The 20,501-nt window shown below is 38.6% G+C and overlaps 1 protein-coding gene across 7 annotated transcripts; it reads right to left on the reverse strand.

The window, feature by feature from the left end:
• Nucleotides 1-13,501: 13,501 nt before the first annotated feature.
• LOC116194538 (MADS-box protein SVP-like) lies at nucleotides 13,502-19,224 on the reverse strand. 7 transcript variants are annotated; one of them, XM_031523365.1, is made up of 10 exons: nucleotides 19,071-19,224; nucleotides 18,026-18,227; nucleotides 16,460-16,532; nucleotides 15,769-15,827; nucleotides 15,463-15,562; nucleotides 15,236-15,277; nucleotides 14,927-14,965; nucleotides 14,615-14,712; nucleotides 14,045-14,102; nucleotides 13,502-13,761 (listed from the first exon to the last, which is right to left on the reverse strand). In XM_031523365.1, the coding sequence occupies exons 2-10, from the start codon at nucleotides 18,205-18,207 to the stop codon at nucleotides 13,606-13,608; spliced, it is 807 nt and encodes a 268-aa protein (XP_031379225.1). In that variant the 5' UTR covers nucleotides 18,208-18,227; nucleotides 19,071-19,224; the 3' UTR covers nucleotides 13,502-13,605. The 7 variants fall into 7 exon arrangements, with proteins under 7 accessions (XP_031379225.1, XP_031379222.1, XP_031379223.1 ...); XM_031523362.1 differs by having other exon boundaries at nucleotides 14,615-14,727; XM_031523363.1 differs by having other exon boundaries at nucleotides 14,615-14,727; nucleotides 18,945-19,080.
• Between the last annotated feature and the right edge of the window lie 1,277 nt (nucleotides 19,225-20,501).

The following is a 20,501-nucleotide window of genomic DNA, read 5'->3' on the forward strand; positions in this document are numbered from 1 at the left end:
GTATGACCCCGAGAGCTGCGAACGAAGACTGGCTGCGTAACAACATCTTCCAGTCCACCTGCACCATCGGAAATAAAGTCTGTCGTTTCATGATAGACTCGGGCAGCTGCGAGAACATCGTATCTGCTGAGGCCATGCAGAAGTTGAGCCTGCGAAGTGAGCCACATCCCAAACCGTATAAGCTGGCATGGCTGAAGAAAAGAGGTGAAGTGAGTGTGTTGAAGCGCGCGTTGGTTACTTTTTCTATTGGCCCTCGGTATAGGGACTCTGTGTGGTGTGATGTTGTCATGATGGACGCGTGTCACTTGTTGTTGGGAAGGCCCTGGTAGTTTGATAGGAGCGTGAGCCATGATGGACGAACCAATAAATACAGCTTCATGCATAAGGGATTAAAGATTGTGCTGGAACCAAACAGAGGGAGGGACGCTATTGAGCTTGAACCAGCGAATCCGGTTACCGCAACCAACTTGCTGTCCCTTGCCCGATTTCAGGAGGAGTTGCATGATGCAGAGTATATGTTTGCTCTCGTGGAGGGTCTTACGTCTTGTGAGTCCTTACCGATCTTGAAAGAATTTCATGATGTCTTTCCTGAGGAGCTGCCAAATGGTCTACCACCCTTGCGGGACATCCAGCACCATATCGACTTGCAGCCTGGTGCGGCCCTTCCGAACAGACCACACTACAGGATGAGCCCGGCTGAACATGAAGAGTTAAGGAGACAGGTGGAGGAGCTGATATCGAAGGGGTTTATTCGGGAGAGTATGAGCCCGTGTGCTGTCCCAGCACTTCTAGTGCCTAAGAAGGATGGATCATGGCGTATGTGTGTAGACCGTCGAGCCATCAATAAGATAACGATCAGGTATCGTTTTGCCATTCCTCGCTTGGATGATTTGCTTGACCAGCTGAGTGGTGCTAGGATTTTAACGAAGCTAGACTTGAAGAGCGGGTATCACCAGATTCAGATTTGTCTTGGAGATGAATGGAAGACCGCATTCAAGACTAGGGAGGGGTTATATGAATGGCTGGTAATGCTGTTTGGGCTGTCGAATGCACCAAGTACGTTTATGAGAGTGATGAATCAGATTCTGCGGCCTTTCATTGGTCGGTTGGTCGGTGTGTGGTTGTGTATTTTGATGACATCTTGATCTACAGCGCCGACCCCGAGCAACACCTGGCCCACTTGCGTGAAGTCCTCTCTGTTCTTCGACGCGAGAAACTATATGCGGCGCTGGAGAAATGTGTTTTTATGAGGTCAGAAGTTTTTTTTTCTTGGTTATGTTGTTACTGCTGATGGTTTGAGGGTTGACTCATCTAAGGTCGAGGCAGTCAGGCAGTGGCCTAGACCAACGAGCATTGTAGAAGTCAGGAGTTTGCATGGGTTAGCCTCATTCTACAGGTGGTTTATTCCTCATTTCAGTAGTATTATGGCTCCCTTAACTGACTGCATGAAGGGAGGCAAATTAGAGTGGACTGAGGGGGCAGAAACGGCATTCCAGAATATTAAGGAGCGTTTGACGACCGCCTCGATTCTTGTCCTGCCAGATTTTTAGTAGCCCTTTGAGTTGCATTCTGATACATCGAGGGTGGGGATTGGAGCAGTCTTGAGCCAAAACAGCAGGCCAATTGCTTTCTTCAGCGAGAAGCTGACAGGGGCGAAAGTGAGATACAACACCTACGACGTGGAATTCTATGCGGTAGTGCAGGCGATTAAGCATTGGCGACATTACCTTTTCCACAAGGAGTTCATTTTGTATACCGACCACGAGGCCCTGAAGCACCTTCATAGCCAAGATAAGGTGTTAGCTCGTCATGCATCATGGGTGGCTTACTTGGAGCGTTTTACTTTCGTGGTAAAGCACAAGAGCGGAGTCACTAATCGCGTTGCAGATGCTCTTAGTCGGAGGCGTAGCATTATGAACAGGATGACGGTTGAGTTTGCGAGCCCACATTATTCAGCAGCTACACAGCGAGGGCCATGTTGGAAGAGACAGGGCATTGCAGCTGGTCCAGTCATCGTATTTCTGGCCTACAATTCGTAAAGAAGTGGAGAAGTACGTGCAGCGCTGTAAGGTTTGTCAAGTGTCCAAGGGTACAGCAACTAACACGGGGTTGTACATGCCCCTACCGATTCCCTCGCAGCCATGGGTAGATATCAGTATGGATTTCGTCCTCGGCCTGCCCCGTACCCAAAGAGGAAATGATTCTATATATGTGGTCGTAGACAGGTTCTCCAAGATGGCACATTTTATTCCGTGCAAGAAGACCACTGATGTTGTGCGAGTTGCTCAGTTGTATTTTCAAGAGGTATACCGTATGCATGGTCTGCCAGTCTCTATTGTGTCTGATAGGGACACCCGTTTCTTGAGTCATTTTTGACGGAGCCTTTGGAAGATGGTGAACACCCAGTTGAACTTCAGTACGGCGTATCAACCGCAGACAGATGGACAAACAGAAGTGGTTAACAGGTCCTTGGGCAATCTGTTGAGAGATTTAGTAGGGAAGCACGTGAAGAGCTGGGATCAGAAGTCAAGTCCGGCGGAGTTTGCGCACAACCATGCTGTTAATTGCAGCACTAGTTTCAGTCCATTCCAAGTGGTATATTCTGTTACTCCTCGGGGTCCCCTTGATCTGTTACCCGTGCCGGATAAGACTAGGGTTCATGGTAAGGCAGCTGACTTCGTTCACGGGCTGCAAGAGATTCATGAAGCTGTCCAAAATAATTTGAAGAATGCTGCCATGAAATACAAGGCTGTTGCTGACCGAAGGAGAAGGCACGTGGAGTTTGAAGTTGGCGATTTTGTTTAGGCTGTCCTTACGAAGGATAGATTTTCTGCTGGTGACTACCACATGCTCGCTGCTAGAAAGATTGGTCCTGTGGAGATCGTTGAGAAAATCAATTCGAACGCCTATCGGCTTAAACTTCCCAGCCACATTCGTACTGCCGATGTGTTTAATGTTAAGCACCTGATTCCTTACACAGGTGATAGCTTGGACGATGACGATTCGAGGACAAATTCTCTCCATCAAGGGGAGAATGATGCGACAGAAGACCTGGCAAGTCGGTACCTAGAAAAAAATAGGTTCTGACGGCCCTATTTTGAAGGAAATGGCCTCCGGAGCAAAACACACGGCTTCGCCGTGATTTTTCGATATTTAAGGCAAATTCCATCGTTTATGGTCTCAAACAAGCAATTTATGTTAATTAGGGTGTTTTTGCAATTTTTGAAAAGTTTAGTTCTTTTTATGCAATTTAAGTTTATTAATACCCTATTTAAGCTTTCTGTAAGCCCTAGGGCACGGGAGTCGTCTTTTGAATTATTAATAAAATTCAGAGCTTTTGTGCTTTGTCCAATCTCGTATCAATTCGAGTTTGATGCCTATTTCCTGGCATTCGTAGAATCAACAGGTATAGAAGGTTGTAGTTCTGGTATTCGTGCGCGAATCAACGGGTCTGTGATGGTTACTCTCGTTGTACGCTGCGTCAGACAGGAGGAAGGAGGAAGAGAAATTCGGGAGAAGCCCGGTTCAATGTCATTTATTGAGGGCGGGTGTTTAAGGGTATGTGATAACGTGCAAGCAAAAATAGACCACAAATTGCACGTGAGGGCAGGTGTTCAGGATATTAATTCCACATTGAAAAGATGAATAAAAATATATTGGTTTATATGAGACTTACGTACCAATACTTATCAGCTTGACTTTATAAGTGGAAATGGGCTCAAGTCCATATAAATTCATTGGATTTTCAATATGTAAGAGTTCTATACATAGCTAGAAATATCTATAGGAATGTGTACACGAATCGGGGAGTTCATATAAGCTATCCCATGATACCCACTAAGTGTCTCTGTGTGGGACCGCGTTCTGTAAGGGTAGCTATGTGGATAAAAATTCCAGGGCCCAAGAAGAGTGTGATTGCCCATTATAATAAACTCCCTATTTTTTTCAAAAAAAAAAAAAGTGGAAGACATAATCAAATTATTATAATAAAAAAAATAGAAAAGATGAAAGGATAAATGAAAGAAAGAGACTATTCATAGGCACAGTATAGGGCCTCGGGCCCAACCAGCTTGCATCCCACAAATGGGCCAGCTTTAGCATTAAATTGAGGCATGAGACCCATACAGCGTAGCCCACTGTACAGCCCACGTGTACTTTTATGTGGTGTTTACGAGAACTTATGTTAAAATTCAAGAGAGAGAGAGAAGGAATTTTGACATCTCTCACTTCTTCCTTATAACTTATCCTTTTCCAAGTTAGGTACCATATTCAGCTCCTCATAATTCATCTTGTTATCTATTATCATCAATCTTCCGTGTGATTTGTCATTTCAGTCATTTAAAACTTTCAAGTGGCGTCACTCCATATTCGTCACGGTGTCCAAACTTAGATCACTCTTTTTGAAATCGAAAATAGCACATTCCCACTTAGTTGGGCCATCGAGAGTGCATCCCATCCTCTTCTAGACCATGGGCAAGCGGCAATACTAGTCAGTCAAGTACAATGTAATCTATGGCAAATCATGAAATTAATCTTGCAGGGTACTGCAAAGAATCTGCTAGCACAAATCTATTATCCCTTCACAACTTCATTTCCCTTCACAACTTCATTGTTAATGGACAACAAAATTCTCGTATGATAGAAGAGGAGAAATATCTGCAGCCCAACAACGAGGAAGGGCAAAATAAAAAAGGGAATGACAAAAAAATGGAAATACATTTGAATTCAAAACATTTCATAAGTTGAGTAAATATATATATATATATATATATATATATATTCAAATGGGTGAAGATCATGAGGCCGAGTGAAGGGAAACCTGCAAATACTATCTGCAATCTGTCCCCATTGCTTCTAATATGTTCTTAAAACCGTCCCTTTCTAAGCGCTCGGATAGTTTTGCCTGGGATAAAATTCAATACGACCATGCTATAACCTTAAACAAACATTAATTAGAAGAGAGTGATATTTTCTTTCAAAGGATCTGTAGCTGTTATGGGATAAAGATATCTCGGTGTAAGACTAAAACAATCAAACAAGCACATTCAATTAGAACTTTGAAGAGGTGGGCTCCCAATGTTTCTGGTCGTATCATGAGAGAAAACTTTAAGGTCCTGGGGGGGATTGTCTGAGGGGGCCAGACGGTCTGATCCATGACAGTAGGGGCTGTCCGCACCAAAAGAGACAACTTATAATAACTCAATTATCGCATCACTTACATGATAAGAAAATTTTGATTTATCATTAAACTCCAACATCTCGTAACTACCTTTAACTAAATGTCTTGGATGAACAGTCTGTGCTTTCGAAGGGTTCATTCATTATTCCCAAGCACAAGTAAAGTGCAAACCTTCAACCGTACTATGGCCTTATGAAATAAACCTCATGCTGCAATAAATTATAACCCCTGTGCTGTCCTTGAGACCCATTTGATGCACATTACGTTTCCTCTTCTTGTATGAATAAAAGGATCAGCATCCCTTCCCGGCCTTTCCCATAAGATGACCATATTTACCAGTAAAATGGATTCTCAACAATCCCGTCTTCGAGTTTCATCCTTCGAAAACCAGATTTATTCCATACACCAACTCAAGCTTTAGCTTCAGCGTGGTAAAATTCGACTATTTAATAAATTCAGACGCATTTAGTAGCAAGTGAAAACGTCAGTGTTAAGTATAACCGCTGGCTAATGTTTCCACCAAAAATTTACACTGATTAGGAAAAAAATTCAAACTTTATCGATAAGTAAGTATCCAAGTTCAATTAAATAAGAGAGAGACGTCTGAAAATTGATACATACTCGATTGGAGAAATGAGGGATTCTGAGGTAAGACTCTGAAGCAGCAGCAGATGAAGAAGCAGAGGAAGAAGAAGAAGAGCAGTAACGTCTGGCGCCCCCTCCAATGGAGCTCGAAGAAACCCTTTTGGCCAAATAATCTCTGAATAGTTTCCTCGCAGCCATAGCTCAGTAACAATGCAATAACAATGCTGGAATATTTTTCCGCGTTTTGAGCTTTGCCTAGAAAGAGAATGGTCATATGATTTTGAGCTGAATAATGGTTCGGCAACGTCCATTAAATTGGAACCCCCTAGCTCAGTCGACAATTGACCCGGGCATGGTATGTAATACTCCTGATATAACGAAAATGGAAGTGGTAATTGAAAATGTGGATTGGATTGGAATTGGATACAGATCTTGAGACCATCAAAGGGGAGAAGCCCACTGAGGATGCATTCCTGGAGACCTGTCCCCAGCACTATCACGTTGTACTCTTCATCCATTTTGATCTATGATCCATTTTGATCTATGGAGGATACTTTGTTCGATCACTGTCAGATGATGGATAGACAGGCAGACAGACAGACAGACACAGATGATTGAAAAGGACAGGAGGAAGGAGGAAGAGAAATTCGGGAGAATATAAGAAAGGGAAATTCGGGCATTAGGGGGAAGGTTGTGATCCGGAAGTGGTCATTGGAAGCGTGAGGTGATCCAGTCTTCTATCTTCATCGTACACATGTAATGGTAGCCCCGCACATAGAAATGTTGTATACCTCGTCCATAACAAAACATCTGGACACCCCCATGTAAGTACCCGCAATTTAGACCCGTGGAACACAAGATAATGTCCCATGTAGATGACCATTAGATGACCAAACTTCTTGTTGTAGGTTCCTTCCGGTTAGCCGTTTGAGCCAAAAATTGCCCTCTAGATTATGGGTCATCCCTCGGATTGGTTGGCGGTTCTCTCAGGTCATGATCATATCCATCGCATCTGCATATGCAGCATCTTTCTTTTCTTTTTCCTTCTTTTTTTTTTTCCCTATTTTTCGGATATACATGTCATATGTCCCAAAAACCATTTATAGTATATTTTTGTAAGACCTGACATTTTCAAACGTGCATATCCATACATACACTTACATATGCTTTTATATATATATATATATTTATATATATACGCTGAAAAAAAAAAGAAATGGTAAGAGGACCCCACCTGGCCCCATTTTCCCCCAAGTAATCCTCTTCCACCGCCTCAGCTTTTCTCCACCGTTTTTCATTGTTTTCATTTTCTTTCCTTTTAGGGTTCTTTCAAGTTCGAAAAAAAAAACAAAAAAAAACAGAGACAGAGAAACAGAGCAAGAGAGGAACAGAGAGAGAGAGAGAGAGAGCTCTGTCCGAGAGAAAACAAGAGAGTGAGATGAGAAAGGGTCGGAAGAGGGAGGTAAGAATCGAGTAGTTTGATAGACCAATTTAGGTATCTTTTACTGATTTCATGTTGTTTGAGTTCTTTTCATCAATCCTGTTCTCTCTCTTTAAATTGGATAGCAACGTGTGGTTTTGTGGATTCAAAAATTCGAGTAGAGCAAGGATAGGGGACATGTATGAGTAGAAGGGCAGCTGATAGCGTTTATTTTGATTGTATGGGAACTTAATCGAGCTGGACATTGGTAATACAAAGCTGAAACAGGAGTGTGATTGCAGAGGTGAATTTCTGCAGAAAACAGACAAGTTAAGGGATGTTTCGGGAGTCGATCGAAAGGTGAGTTATTACCTGTTTTCTGTGAAACTTCAGAGGGTGATTTCTAGTGGTATAAGCTTCGTCTTGATACGTTGAGCTCATCAACACGTGCTCATGTGGCTGCCTATACGATAATTTTTTTTATCGATTCCTTTTAGTGAATTTTTTTTCGGTTATCCATCAATTGTATTGGTGAAGAATTTATGGGTTATCCAAGAATTATTTCTTGATGATTATTGGTGTTGTTTTGTTGGGAGATGGTTACGGTGGATGAATTGCTTTCTTATCCTTTTCGGTGGGAAATTGACTAAATCTGGAACTGAGAAACTTCAGATTATGTTTGTTTTTAAATCCTTTATTATTAGTCACGCCTAAAACAAGAGTTGAGCTTGAATAGGTTGAGTGCTTAGACATTACTGATCTTGCTTTTTAGAAGTTTAGGTAATTTCATTAAGGAGTTAGCTATTAGAATGAACTGGTGATTTATTTAGTGTTGAGGCCAAAAGGGTGTTGTTTGGTACCTTATTATTAGGAGGAACGAACTATTGGTAAATGAATATGATTACTTACACTATTCTTGTTCTTATAGTCTTATTAATATTCACGTATGAAAATTTAGAGGAACTTGTCTTATTAGTGGAAAGAAGAAGAAGAAAATATGTCAAGTAGGAGACCTATAATTAATTCTTTTCATTGATTTAAGTGCCGTCATGTGAGCTAGTCTGGTTTTGATATTTATTTTTAAGTATGATGAGACTATTTTCTTTGGGTATTAAGATTGTCAGCACCCCATTTCGGTCCATCGGTTCCAGGGGGCAAAATCGTCATTTTTCCCATTTATTACCTTTTTTTAATAATAAAAAAATAAAAATATTAATTAATTAATTTAAATTAAATTAATTATATATTGGTAAATGAATATAATTACTTACACTATTCTTGTTCTTATAGTCTTATTAATATTCACGTATGAAAATTTAGAGGAACTTATCTTATTAGTGGAAAGAAGAAGAAGAAAATATGTCAAGTACGAGACCTATAATTAATTCTTTTCATTGATTTAAGTGCCGTCATGTGAGCTAGTCTGGTTTTGATATTTATTTTTAAGTATGATGAGACTATTTTCTTTGGGTATTAGGATTGTCAGCACCCCATTTCGGTCCATCGGCTCCGGGGGGCAAAATCGTCATTTTTCCCATTTCTTACCCTTTTTTTAATAATAAAAAAATAAAAATAAAAATTAATTAATTTAAATTAAATTAAATTAAATTATATATATATATATATTTAAAAAAGAAAAGAAAAGATTCGGGCAGGGCCGGGCAGGTCGGGCAGCGTTGATCGGCTGCCCGTGACCCGCCGGCCCTAATTTAAAAAAAATAATAATAATTTCGGGTAGGCCGAGCAGGGCCGGGCAGCGCTCGCCGGCTGCCCGCGATCCCCGTCGGCCCGTAACTCCCCAAATCGCGGTTTTCCGCGATATTCTCCAAATCGGCCGAAATCTTAACGGAAAAGGGGAAGAAATTGCAATTAAATAAACATAAATAGAATTGGGATGGGGAGGAACAGGACCCAGGGAGAGAAATCGGAAAATTTGCTCCCGTTTTAACGAATTTTGAAATCGGAGAACTCAGAACCTTTGCCGGAAAGCCGCAACTTTTTCCTCCCGATTCCGACTGATTAAGCGCCGGTGAGGTCCCGATCGACCACGGCGAAGCATCGGCAGCGCCCAGAGCTATCTCCCGCGTCCATTCCGGCCGTCGTCGCGGCGTCCAGGGGCGAGAACCGCCGCCCCCAGCCTCGTCGCCGCCGCTGCCCCCCGATCCCGGCCGCCCTTTGGCTAACGGGCCTCGGCCCAGTTCGTTTTTTTCGCAGGCCCAATCCAAGCCTAGCCAAGCCCAACTTCCCCAGTTCGGCCCAGCGTTCTTCCGGGCGGTTCCTCCTTCGGACGGTCAGGTCCGATCCGATCAAGCCAGATTCATCCGGCGATTTTTTTTATTTTTACAGAGAAGCCCCTCACTTTCCGAACTAAGTAAATTCTCGACTTAGTGGCATGATTAGGGCTCATTTCCTGAATATTATTGCTTGCTTGATGGATATAATGTGAAATGAGTATTCTTGGGTCGCGTGGGTGATCGGATTTGTCCCGAACTCGATTTTACGAACTTTCTGTTAGTCACATTTCAGTCCAGAGGACGTATTTTATTTTTTTAAGATCTGCCCCGAATTTCAAAATCATTTTCAATCAAGCCCCGATCATTTTCCTATTTTCCAATCAGTCCTTGGATTTTTTCAGAATTTTTCAAAGAATCCCAAAGAACTTTTCAGATTATTTCAGTTTAGTCCCGGGATCATTTTTCACCCTTTTCAGATCTGCCCCGAATTTCAAAAATTCTTTTCTATAAAGTCCCATTCATTTTACTATTTTCCAATCAGCCCTGGAATTCCCATAATTTTTCAAGAATCCCTAGGAACTTTTCGAGTTGTTTCAGTTTAGTCCTGGGGCCATTTGTTTGTTTTCAGATCAGTCCCGATTTTCAATTTCATTTCAAATAAGTCCTAGGACATTTTCAGTAAATTTTTTTACACAGTCCCCATTTTTTAGAATTTTCAGATCAGTCCCCAATTTCTTAGAATTTTCAAATCAGTCCCCAATTTTTTTTCAGAATTTTCAAATCAGTCCCTGCTCTTTTAAAATTGTTCAATTCAGTCCCCTGGACATTTTCTAAATATCCGGCCCTTTTCTACTTGGATCACCCACCGACAATGTATGTGCCCCATTTAAATATTTCATTTTTGTAATTATGTGACCATGTCGGAAATTAGGGTTTATCGGGCGGTCAACTAATAGTTATCTCGACGGCTCGAAATCCGTAGACTAAAGCATTCGAAAGTTTTTTAATTACCCTAAAATTCTACACACGGGATAATCGGGACGTTAAATTTGGCTAAATTAAATCACTTGATTTCTTTAATTGGGTTGCACGAATTGATTAATAACTTGTAATCGCGTCGACAGTTCAAGAACTGTTAGTCATGCCCTTTTTAAAATTCACAATTTCAAAAGCACCGAGATACGTACAACGTAATTTTGATTTTCATGCACACACATATTTACCGATTCAAGGGCATGATTACCGGTTCTTGTTCTGCCGTGATCCTAGCGTAGGTTTGTGCATAGAATTGGTCAAAACATGGGAAAACAAATTAATCACAAACTCGGCTTAAATCAAACATGGGCAATAGTCAATTAGAGGGTTAGGTTTTTGGGTTTTAGGTGAAAATACTTTTAATCTGTAAAAGCCATATTGTCACAATACAGAATAATCTAAAAACAACCCACACATTCGAGACTTGACTATGGATATCACGTCTATCGGGTCCGTTAAAATAATGCCAAATGCTACATACCCTATCCATCATCCTATTTGTTTGTTTTAGGGTAGGATTTATATGCCAAGATACTCCGAATAATAATTGATTAACTCACGTAAATTCGACAATAACAAAATCTCATTGTTTGTTTATTTGCGCTTTCTTGTTACATTTTTACACTTATTTGTTATGTGGGTCGAGCCCGATCCTTTAGGATACGATTCACCGGGTCCAATGCCCATAACCTTCGATCACGGGGTCCAATGCCCCCATACACCGAGTGCGCATTTAATTTAATTTCCGGTCTTTTTCAAAATCATACGGTGAGCATGAGTGAAATAACGGCCGAACGCGAACCGACCGGGATTCAGTCATTGTAATTTATCTTTTATTTATTTGAGAGAATAATGTAAGGTTTTACATTATACATATATTCATGTAAAATCCCGGTCGGAGAGTGGACGGTCAGAAGGTTTCTTCGAATTTACGGTGTCAAAACGCATAAGATGAGCGGAACTTAATAAAGCGATAATTAAATTAAAATGGCAAGCCTAGACAAGTTAGAGTACCGAAAGGGCCTGTGGGATATAGGACCACACGTAATAGAACCCCCGAATTCGGAATTTTCGGTTCCGTACAGACCATTGCCTTAGCATCTTAGGTGTATCCCGTACTCCTAGACCCGGGTAACTTGCCGGCCCTCGACCTTCGGGTCGTAAAATGGCAAGTGGCGACTCCTTCTCACGTGCATCCGTCGCGCGTCCCCGAGAAGGTGGACACTCCCAAGCCGCGTTGCATAGGCGCACGCATGCGTGCCCCGACGAGAAGAAATTCGGGTGCGTACAGTGATATGTGGGCTGACCTAGTTAGTTTGAATTGTATGTCAATATATATATATACGTTATGATGGATCAATAATCTTGATAAATAGAGCTGAGGACATCGATTATGCACTCCGAATGTCAAGTTTGGTGAATCATTTTTGGTATTAGGTGAATACTTCATTCCATTGCGAAATGATATATATATATATATATATATATATATATGTTATGGGAGTAATCTATTCCCTTGTGAAATGAAGTACTATAGTTATATAAATTATTTAAGAAGAATATTGTGATAGTTAGAGATTAAGAAGTCGGTTTTGCTATTTTGTGTGAATTGATTTGAGTGATATTGTCATTTTATGTTTTATTTTGGATTTGGGATATGCAGTGTGATTATGTATATTGATTATGTGTGAGATATGTGATGATAACATGCTGCCATTGTCACGTGATTGGGATTGTGTTTGTGTATGATGATATATGAGATGAGATGGTATGGTTGCAATTGATTTTGCTTGTATTGTTGTTTAACTATAGCCATGGGACCGCTGGACCCGACGAATTATAAAATGGGCCTGATCGGCCGCTGGACCTGACGGAATATAAATAGGGGTCTGATCGGCTGCTGGACCCGGCGGAATACAAATATGAGCTGATCGGTTGTTGCACCCGACGGAGTAGAAAAAGGGGCCTGATCGGCCGTTCGACCCAGCGGAATATAAATTGAGGTCAATTTTTACCACCAGAGGTTAATAGGCGGCCCCCGCTTATGAGATATGAATATGGGGAGTTAAGGATTATATGAGTAATGGTATGCGGGGTCACGGTACCATCACAACTATGTTGCGAGGAAATGTAACCCTATGGCTATATTAATTGGTTGTATTGTATATTGTTTGTCTGGTATGATTATTGGAGATATGGTGATTGTTGAGATTGCTGGAAATGTGATGATTGTTGAAATTATATGAAATTATTCTGTAGAAGCCGTGTTGTTGCTAGAGTTTGACTTGTCAAGTGATTGTGTTGTGAGTTTCTATGGAACGCTAATGAATGGATATTTGATGTTTATGTGATATTGGATATTAAATAAATGATTAGAAGAGTTGTGTGTATTGTTAGTAGAACTTAAATTTAGTTAATATATTGGGAATAATTATTATTATGGTTTGTATTTATATATACACTGTATATGTGTGTGGTGAGCTGATAATTGGATTGGATATGATTGTATTATTTATTAAAATATTTGATTATTTGTAATTAAATATTTATTTAAAAATAAGTCATTTTGCTTTGGAATATAGTACTCATTGAGATGCAGCTCACACCTTGCATATATTTTCTAGATAAGCTTCTAGCTGCGCGGAAGAACCACTTTTTGATGTCGGGGATCAGCTCGGATAACTAGGTAGGGACTTTAGTTATTTGATAGATATTCTTTTTGCATATAATGTATTTAAATATGTTACGACTTGAAATTTATGATTAGTTTTGGTTTAGTGATTGGTTGAGGAAAGAAAATTACTCCCTTTTGAGATGTATATACATATTAGAGTTTGATATTTTTGAGAGTCTATTGAAAACCTATTTTATGTTAGTAGTTATGTGGTAACGGATATCGAAAAAATATAAGAAAAATTCAACGAAAATTTCGAGTCGTGACAATTTTTTTCCCTATATATAAATAATTGTTGAAGTCAAAATCCTCCGGAGTGGAATTATTGGACGGGCTGATTTCATCTCCTCTTCCATCAACGTGGACTCATTGCGTCAATTAAAAGGATGCATGTGAGATCCATCTTGGCATCATAATAACGACCGATAATGATAAATAACATCTGAGACCTGTTTAAACCGTGACAAACAGTACAACTCTAGGAAATTATTGATATATTTATGGGACTTATGAATACATGTCGATGAGATAATGACCGGATAGTAATCCTTCTATTGACGCATTGTTGAAGGACACTTTTCAATTGCAAATGGAATACGTCATTGATCTGACAATCTACTGTGGGAAAGGCAACCTGCAACGCAGCATGAAATGCTTCAGGTTTAATGCTTTCGATCTTGTCGAGAAAAAGGACAACAAGTAGATTAAAAAAAAAAGTACCAGATGATACTTTTCTTTTTTCTTTTTCTTTTTTAAAAATTTAAGTCCGAAGAAAAATCCATCATGTGTATATATGTACGAGAAGACTATGCAAACAGTGAAAAGCTAAGCTTTGTCAAGTAAAATTTCAGTGGACTATATATTTTGTAGGAAAATTCTAATACGAAATTATACTACCGTGACATCACACTTCTCACCATCGGATGCCACAATGTCCCACGGGCCCCCCGCACATTCAATGGGGGGAATCGCGTTCTGCAGACATAATGTCAATCTAGACTTTTGTAATAACCAAAATTCTTTCTCAACATATATATTCAACATATATATACATAAGAATATGCTATATATTGTAAAATAATTAACAGGTCATGTTGCAGGTGATCCAACCCTAGAAACCCCACTAGAGATGTTAACTAGAAGTTCACAAGGAACAGTCATATTACGACGTCTTAATTGTAATAAATTAATTGTAAAAGTAAGAGTTAAATTCAACCCAAACATATAAGAGATTGAATCTACCTCCAACTTAAAAGTACAAGTTGATAGGTAGTGATGTCCAAGTTCATAAAATCTAAGAGTTATAATCTTCTTGGCTAGTGTGAGAATTTGCTTTTTCTTCACCTCTAATCAACTGTGCTATATATTCATATCTAGTAAGAAAACAGGTGCAGGAATAAATTGTAAGAGAGATTATGAAGATCTTCAAGAGAGACGCACGCATACGTCAATCGTCCCAAGAAAACAATTAATTAGAGCAAACTAACCCCAGCTTGAGAGATGTATCAAAGTTGTTATTGGAATAAGCGGACGAGTGATCATAATCTCCTGACAAATGGTTATTTCGAGGAACTCTCTTTGCTTCCTGCATTTGCACCATCTGTAAAATATATATAACCCTTTCTTCTTGGCGCATAATAGAAAAAAGCCACAAAACTGGAGGAGCCTATAATAAAAACAAGCAAATCGAAAAGAATATATACAGTATCTAGCTTCTTGTCAAGATGGATGTGTGCGTGTGTATATATATATATATATATTTGCGATTTAACCATTGAATAAATTTTCTTTTCTAATACCATTTTCAGCTGCTTGTTCTCTTCCAGAAGCTGTACTCCCTGCATAATTTCAACGACCGAAATCAACGGTAAAAATAAATAAAATTAGGATAACACGAATTATATGACTTCAAATATGTGATATATATTCGTCTATTTATAGAAAAGAAAACATTTGAAGTATGACAATGAAATCCTAAAAGAATTGCGTATATTACGAACTTAGTTAAGGTTACCGACATTTGATTGCCTAATGGAGAGCTTAATTAATTACATAGCCCATTCCCAATAGAGATAAAAATGTAGATCATTGTTAAATGCACAACAAACCTTTTTTTTTAGGGCACTGATCTCGTTCATGATCCTTCCGGCCTGTGTGCGACAAGAAACACAGTCATCGTCCCACATGTTAGAAAAAGATATTTAGTAACAAACTGCTACAGACATCAGTGCATTAATTAATCTTTACAAAAAAATAGCAGGCTAAGTAATGAGGCCCCGAACGAGAAAAAGGGAAGAAAATAGGGATGCTGATGATAAAATGTACATACGTATACCTTGGTTTCTGACACACGGAGCAGACCGGCTTCGAGTGACTTCTCAAGTTGATTCAGTTGATCAAGATTCAATTCATGTAGATCTTCCCCCCTCAAGTGCCTGTTCTTCCCGACCCCATATAAATGAATTGTCACTGGTTCACTTCACGGTGAAAAAGGCTAAACTACTAGCTTATAATAAAGTAAGGAACGATTACGTATTTTTATGCGTCTATATATATATACTTGATTCGTGGACCGATTGTCTCCAGTAATGACAACAAATGCAACCTTCAAACAACAGATATTCGAAAACAGTATATATACCTTAGCTCGCGAGCCCTATCAGTGAGATCCTTCCTTAAGGCACATTGGATATCATCTACCTGCATTAAGACAACACCACTCCAGCAACTGAGACCTTGTATTCAGATATTAAACGTTATTTTTTTGTACTGTGTACTAAAACAAGAATTACTGAAAATTTGAATCCGGAACTCGTAATTGTGCACATAAGCTGATCGAATGGAGACCGGCACATTATAGGTTCAGAATTTTTTCGTCCAAAGTAAGTGGAGACCGGCACAGTATAGGTTCAGAATTTTTTTGTCCAAAGTAATCTCATGAGGGTTCCAAAGCTTTGGTGGCTAGCTCAGAAGAGCTATGACATTAACCTTTGCATCATAGGAACCAGCTTTTGAGAAGTTCTTCACTGCTACATGAAGATTATTCTTTCAGTATGTAATACTAGAGGTGAATTCCTAAACGTCTGTCTTGTAGGTTATGGTAATTCGATTTTAGTCAGTAGGTCATTTCCAGTGACACTTGAAAGAAATTCTGTAAAACACACTACATGCATAGTCCAACATGTTGGTTTAACCACACAACCTTTCATTAATATGAGACCTGTATTGGACTGTGAAAATCCACTTACACTAGACTATCAATCAGAATTTTCACGGAAAATTTTTAATTTAATTTTAATTTAAGTTAAGCAATCCTAATTAATTTAATTTACCCGTTGCTGAGAAGAGGGGTTGAGCCTTTTCTCTGATTGCAGATTGATATGCCTCTCGATTACCTGTTCAATACTAAGACAATAAAAATGGAAGAATGCCTCAGCCCTCGAGTCGAGTTATTTATTGATATCAGAGCTAACAAGAAAAGAAACATTTGTATCATAATTTCAAATATATTTTGGGTTACTTTCCACATGCCGAAACCTCTCGAGAAATCGATCAATAAAAGAAATTTTGACAAGATATACATTGGTTTCACAATCACATATAAATATGAATACAAATGAATGGGAAGTACAAAAATAAAATTTCAGAAAGATAGATATCTCTATACGCATGTTATATATGAAATATTATCAACTACAACCATATAATGCAAACTTTGTGCGTGATAAGACTTTTCATAATAGTTAACAACGGTTGTATATACATGATATGCTACATCTAAGGTATATATTTCTAAAATTTTCCCCGCTACATATGAATAATTTGAACATAATCTGAAAAATGCATGATTTATGCACGTATAGGAAGCGTATAGCCTGTTTACTTTTAGAAAACTAACTTTCACTTTTCTTCTCCTTTTCTAAATTTATTTCTCCATTGAAAAATATAAAAATATGTTTATTAATGTTAAAGTTAGAAAATTGTAATTCATAGTAAATCAATCACTAATTTAATATTGGGGCTCAAATCTTGTGAAAATAAATGATGATTGATAAAGAAGAAAGGGAAGTCATAAAAAGTTAGAAAAGAAGAGAATTGCCTAATGAAAAATTGGAGAAATACAAAAAGAGTTTTCTAATCTCCACAAATTTGAATAGTGGAACAGAAAATTTTCTTAGAAAAATCATTTCAATTCTATGTAAGTAGACATATTTTTTGTAGTCATCTACTTTTTTGAAGATTTTCTCGGAAAATTGAAAATTCTCCGAAAGTAAACAAGCATAAGCAGGCTGGACTCCCAAATATTGTACTAACTGTGTGATTATCTATGAAAATCCAGATGAACAACTCATTATGTGCATATCGACGACACATCTCATCATTTGAGATCATTGATTAAGAATACCACAAGCTTCTAAATATTACATTACAAAGTACATTAGCAGGAACGAGTTTTCCGGTTGATTACTTGGGTCATAAATTAATTAGAACAGAGAGAACTAGAGAAGATATGCAAGAGAATTTTTGAGAAATTAAAATCAGCAGTTTTTAAGGATCTAACTTCACCAAAACCCAGAGATTCTTCAGTACATATGGGAGGCAGTCTTGATCATTGATTTGTTCATTCAGTACTTTGATACATAGCTTTAATAAAACATGTATATATATGTATTAACAATTCTTTTTTCCCCTCGACGGGTCCTCTATGTCTCATACTCTTCGGAATAAGATCCGTGAATTCGTATATACAAAATACTATGAGTACCTTCCTCAAAAAAAAAAGAAAAAGAAATAAAGAAACCTTAGCAAAAGATTGCCTAATTACACTATATAATACAATTTTAAGTAGCTAGCTAGGGGAGAGAACTAGTGATATGGCAAAAAATTAATTTAAATACCTAGAGCTGGAGAACTCGAAGAGCTTGCCGGTGGAAGAGAAGATGATGAGGGCGATCTCGGCATCGCAGAGGGTAGAGAGCTGGTGAGCTTTCTTGATGAGCCCTCTTCTCCTCTTTGTGAAGGTCACTTGCCTCGCGCTCAGGTTTTCTATCTTCTTTATCTCTATTCTCTTCCTTGTCATCTTTCCGTTTCTTCCTCAACCTATAACATAACATCATAAAACATTATCCCATCAGAGCAAAATATAAAAAAAATTTCGAAATGGTAGTTAGGTATTGGTAAATATTGATGGCCGTTTGTCAATCGATTAAATCCCAATATAAGAAAAACTCATCTTTCGGACCCATGTAATTTCTGCATGATGGAGATGAATTGCTGCGAGTTTAATTAAGCTCCGTTAAAAAATGTAGATCTATATACGTATGAGGGCAGATATGATCGGGAGTGAGTAAATCTCATAAACCTAGAAAATAATCGCAGGACATTTTTTATTCATATAAAGACCAAATGTACTCCCTACAAGATGCTCATGAGTAGAAAATATTGCCAAGAATACTGGAAGACATAAGAGTCACAAAATCTGACCATTCACAAACATTTACACACACCGAAAGCTAAAATATTCAAAAGAAGAAAAGAAAGGAATTCTATAAATATGAAAGGAGAACAATGGAAGAAGCACACAAGATTCAGATTGCAGGAAAGAAACGACAAGTGCCGATGTATCCAGAGAAAATTATGAAACAAACCAAAGAACCCTAGTTAGCTAGCTTGACTTATATGCTGACAGACAAGAAGAAGAAGAAGAACTTTATGAGGGGAAAAGCAGGGAATGGAGCCAATGGATCATAGGCCAAGCTTAGCTGATCAAGAAGAGGAGGAGGAAGAAGAAGAAGAGGATAAAGTTAAGTGAGATACCAAAGAAGAGGAGTCAATCACAGCTTCATGACTCAGAGCAAGTTGCAGAGGGTGGGGGAGGACATATACATTGTGGCCACACTTCAGTTCATATCAAATTAATTATAAATTTAATTAAATTATTACCTTGTTATAAATTTCTTTCTCCTCCTCAGCTTGTTCGTTGCAGCTTGCTGCTTATATAGAGAGAGTACTGCACTGCCAGCCACAGAGAACAACCTTTGCTCTTGTTAAAAGAAAGGAAATAAAAAGGGGGAGAGACAGGTAAGGATAGAGACAGAGAGAACGAACCAATAGAAAGAAAGAGGGGATTCCTTTTATGCCCCAACAGGAAACCCTCTCTCCTGTTATTTGGGAGTAAACGATCAATTTCATTCACTTGCATCAATTGAATCCTTGAGAAAAATTTTACATCAATTCAGTCTCAAATCACATCAATTTCATCCCAAGTCACATTAATATTGTCCCTGATCACATCGATTTAGTCATTGATCACCTCAATTTAATCCTTAAGCACATTAATTTTGTCCTTGGTCATATTAATTTGATCTTTGATCACATCAATTTAGTCTCTCTGCTTGGTTACATCAATTCAGTTCTTATTTGGTCACATCATTTTAGTCATTGTCAACATCAATTCTTTACATTAAAAAGGTCACTATGGCATCTCCCTCCTTTTTCCTACTCTTGTATCCGAGCCGACTTTAGAGCATTTGTTCTCATTGCTCGGACCTCTAATTCTCGTATTCTTGACGGCTATAGAAAGCTTATACATAGTACTACTACTTAAGATCAAGTTTTGAGGCAAAAAGCAAATAAATAAGTTAAAAAAATATTATTAAAATTTGGTTTTCACTCACAATGCAGAAAATTCAGATGAGCGTGCACGAAAGTTCATATGTTTTTTCCTGATAAAATAAGGATTTGCACTGCCCGTCAAAATATCAATATCAAGCTTTTCCGTACAGAGGGGAGACATCCAACATTTAATGGGGCCACAAGATGTAATGGCGGCACAAATGTCACTCTCATCGTACCCACTTTGCCTAGTTCCCCGGCCCCTTACCTTATCTCATTTTCTACTCCATTAACTATTCCCACGAGGATACACATTCTCACCCTCATGAAAAACCAAAACCAAACAATAAATAAATGAGTAAATTACACTGGTGGTCCAAAACGTTTTAATAATGTATCAGGTTGGTCCAAAAAAATTTTTTCGCTACTTGATGATATAAAATGTTTCAAAGTTGTAACATGATAGTACAAACCGTCATCTCGCCATTGACGCCGTCAAACCGACAATGATGGTACAAAACCGGTTTTTGTGGGACGTTACATGATGGTGCAAAATGTCTTGAAGTTGTAACTTAATAGTACAAAATGTTTTACGTAAGTTATATGATGGTGTAAAATTTACGGTCTTGTAAAGGACGGCTTGACGGCGTCAATAGCGAGTTGACGGTTTGTACTATCATGTTACAACTTTGAAACATTTTGTACCATCAAGTAGCAAAAAAAACTTTTTGGACTAACCTGATACATTATTAAAACTTT

The sequence above is a fragment of the Punica granatum genome, chromosome 2, assembly GCF_007655135.1.
Source record: "Punica granatum isolate Tunisia-2019 chromosome 2, ASM765513v2, whole genome shotgun sequence".
Taxonomy (NCBI): Eukaryota; Viridiplantae; Streptophyta; class Magnoliopsida; order Myrtales; family Lythraceae; genus Punica; species Punica granatum.

Bases quoted from the DNA above. Each gene is read 5' to 3' on its own strand.
- LOC116194538 (XM_031523362.1), bottom strand. From the start codon at position 18,207: ATGACAAGGAAGAGAATAGAGATAAAGAAGATAGAAAACCTGAGCGCG. The intron at 16,533-18,025 runs GTATTTAAATTA...TTATTGTCTTAG, and splicing joins TTCGAGTTCTCCAGCTCTAG to TATTGAACAGGTAATCGAGA. The intron at 14,966-15,235 runs GTTTGTTGTGCA...GAAATTATGCAG, and splicing joins TCAGTGCCCTAAAAAAAAAG to GGAGTACAGCTTCTGGAAGA.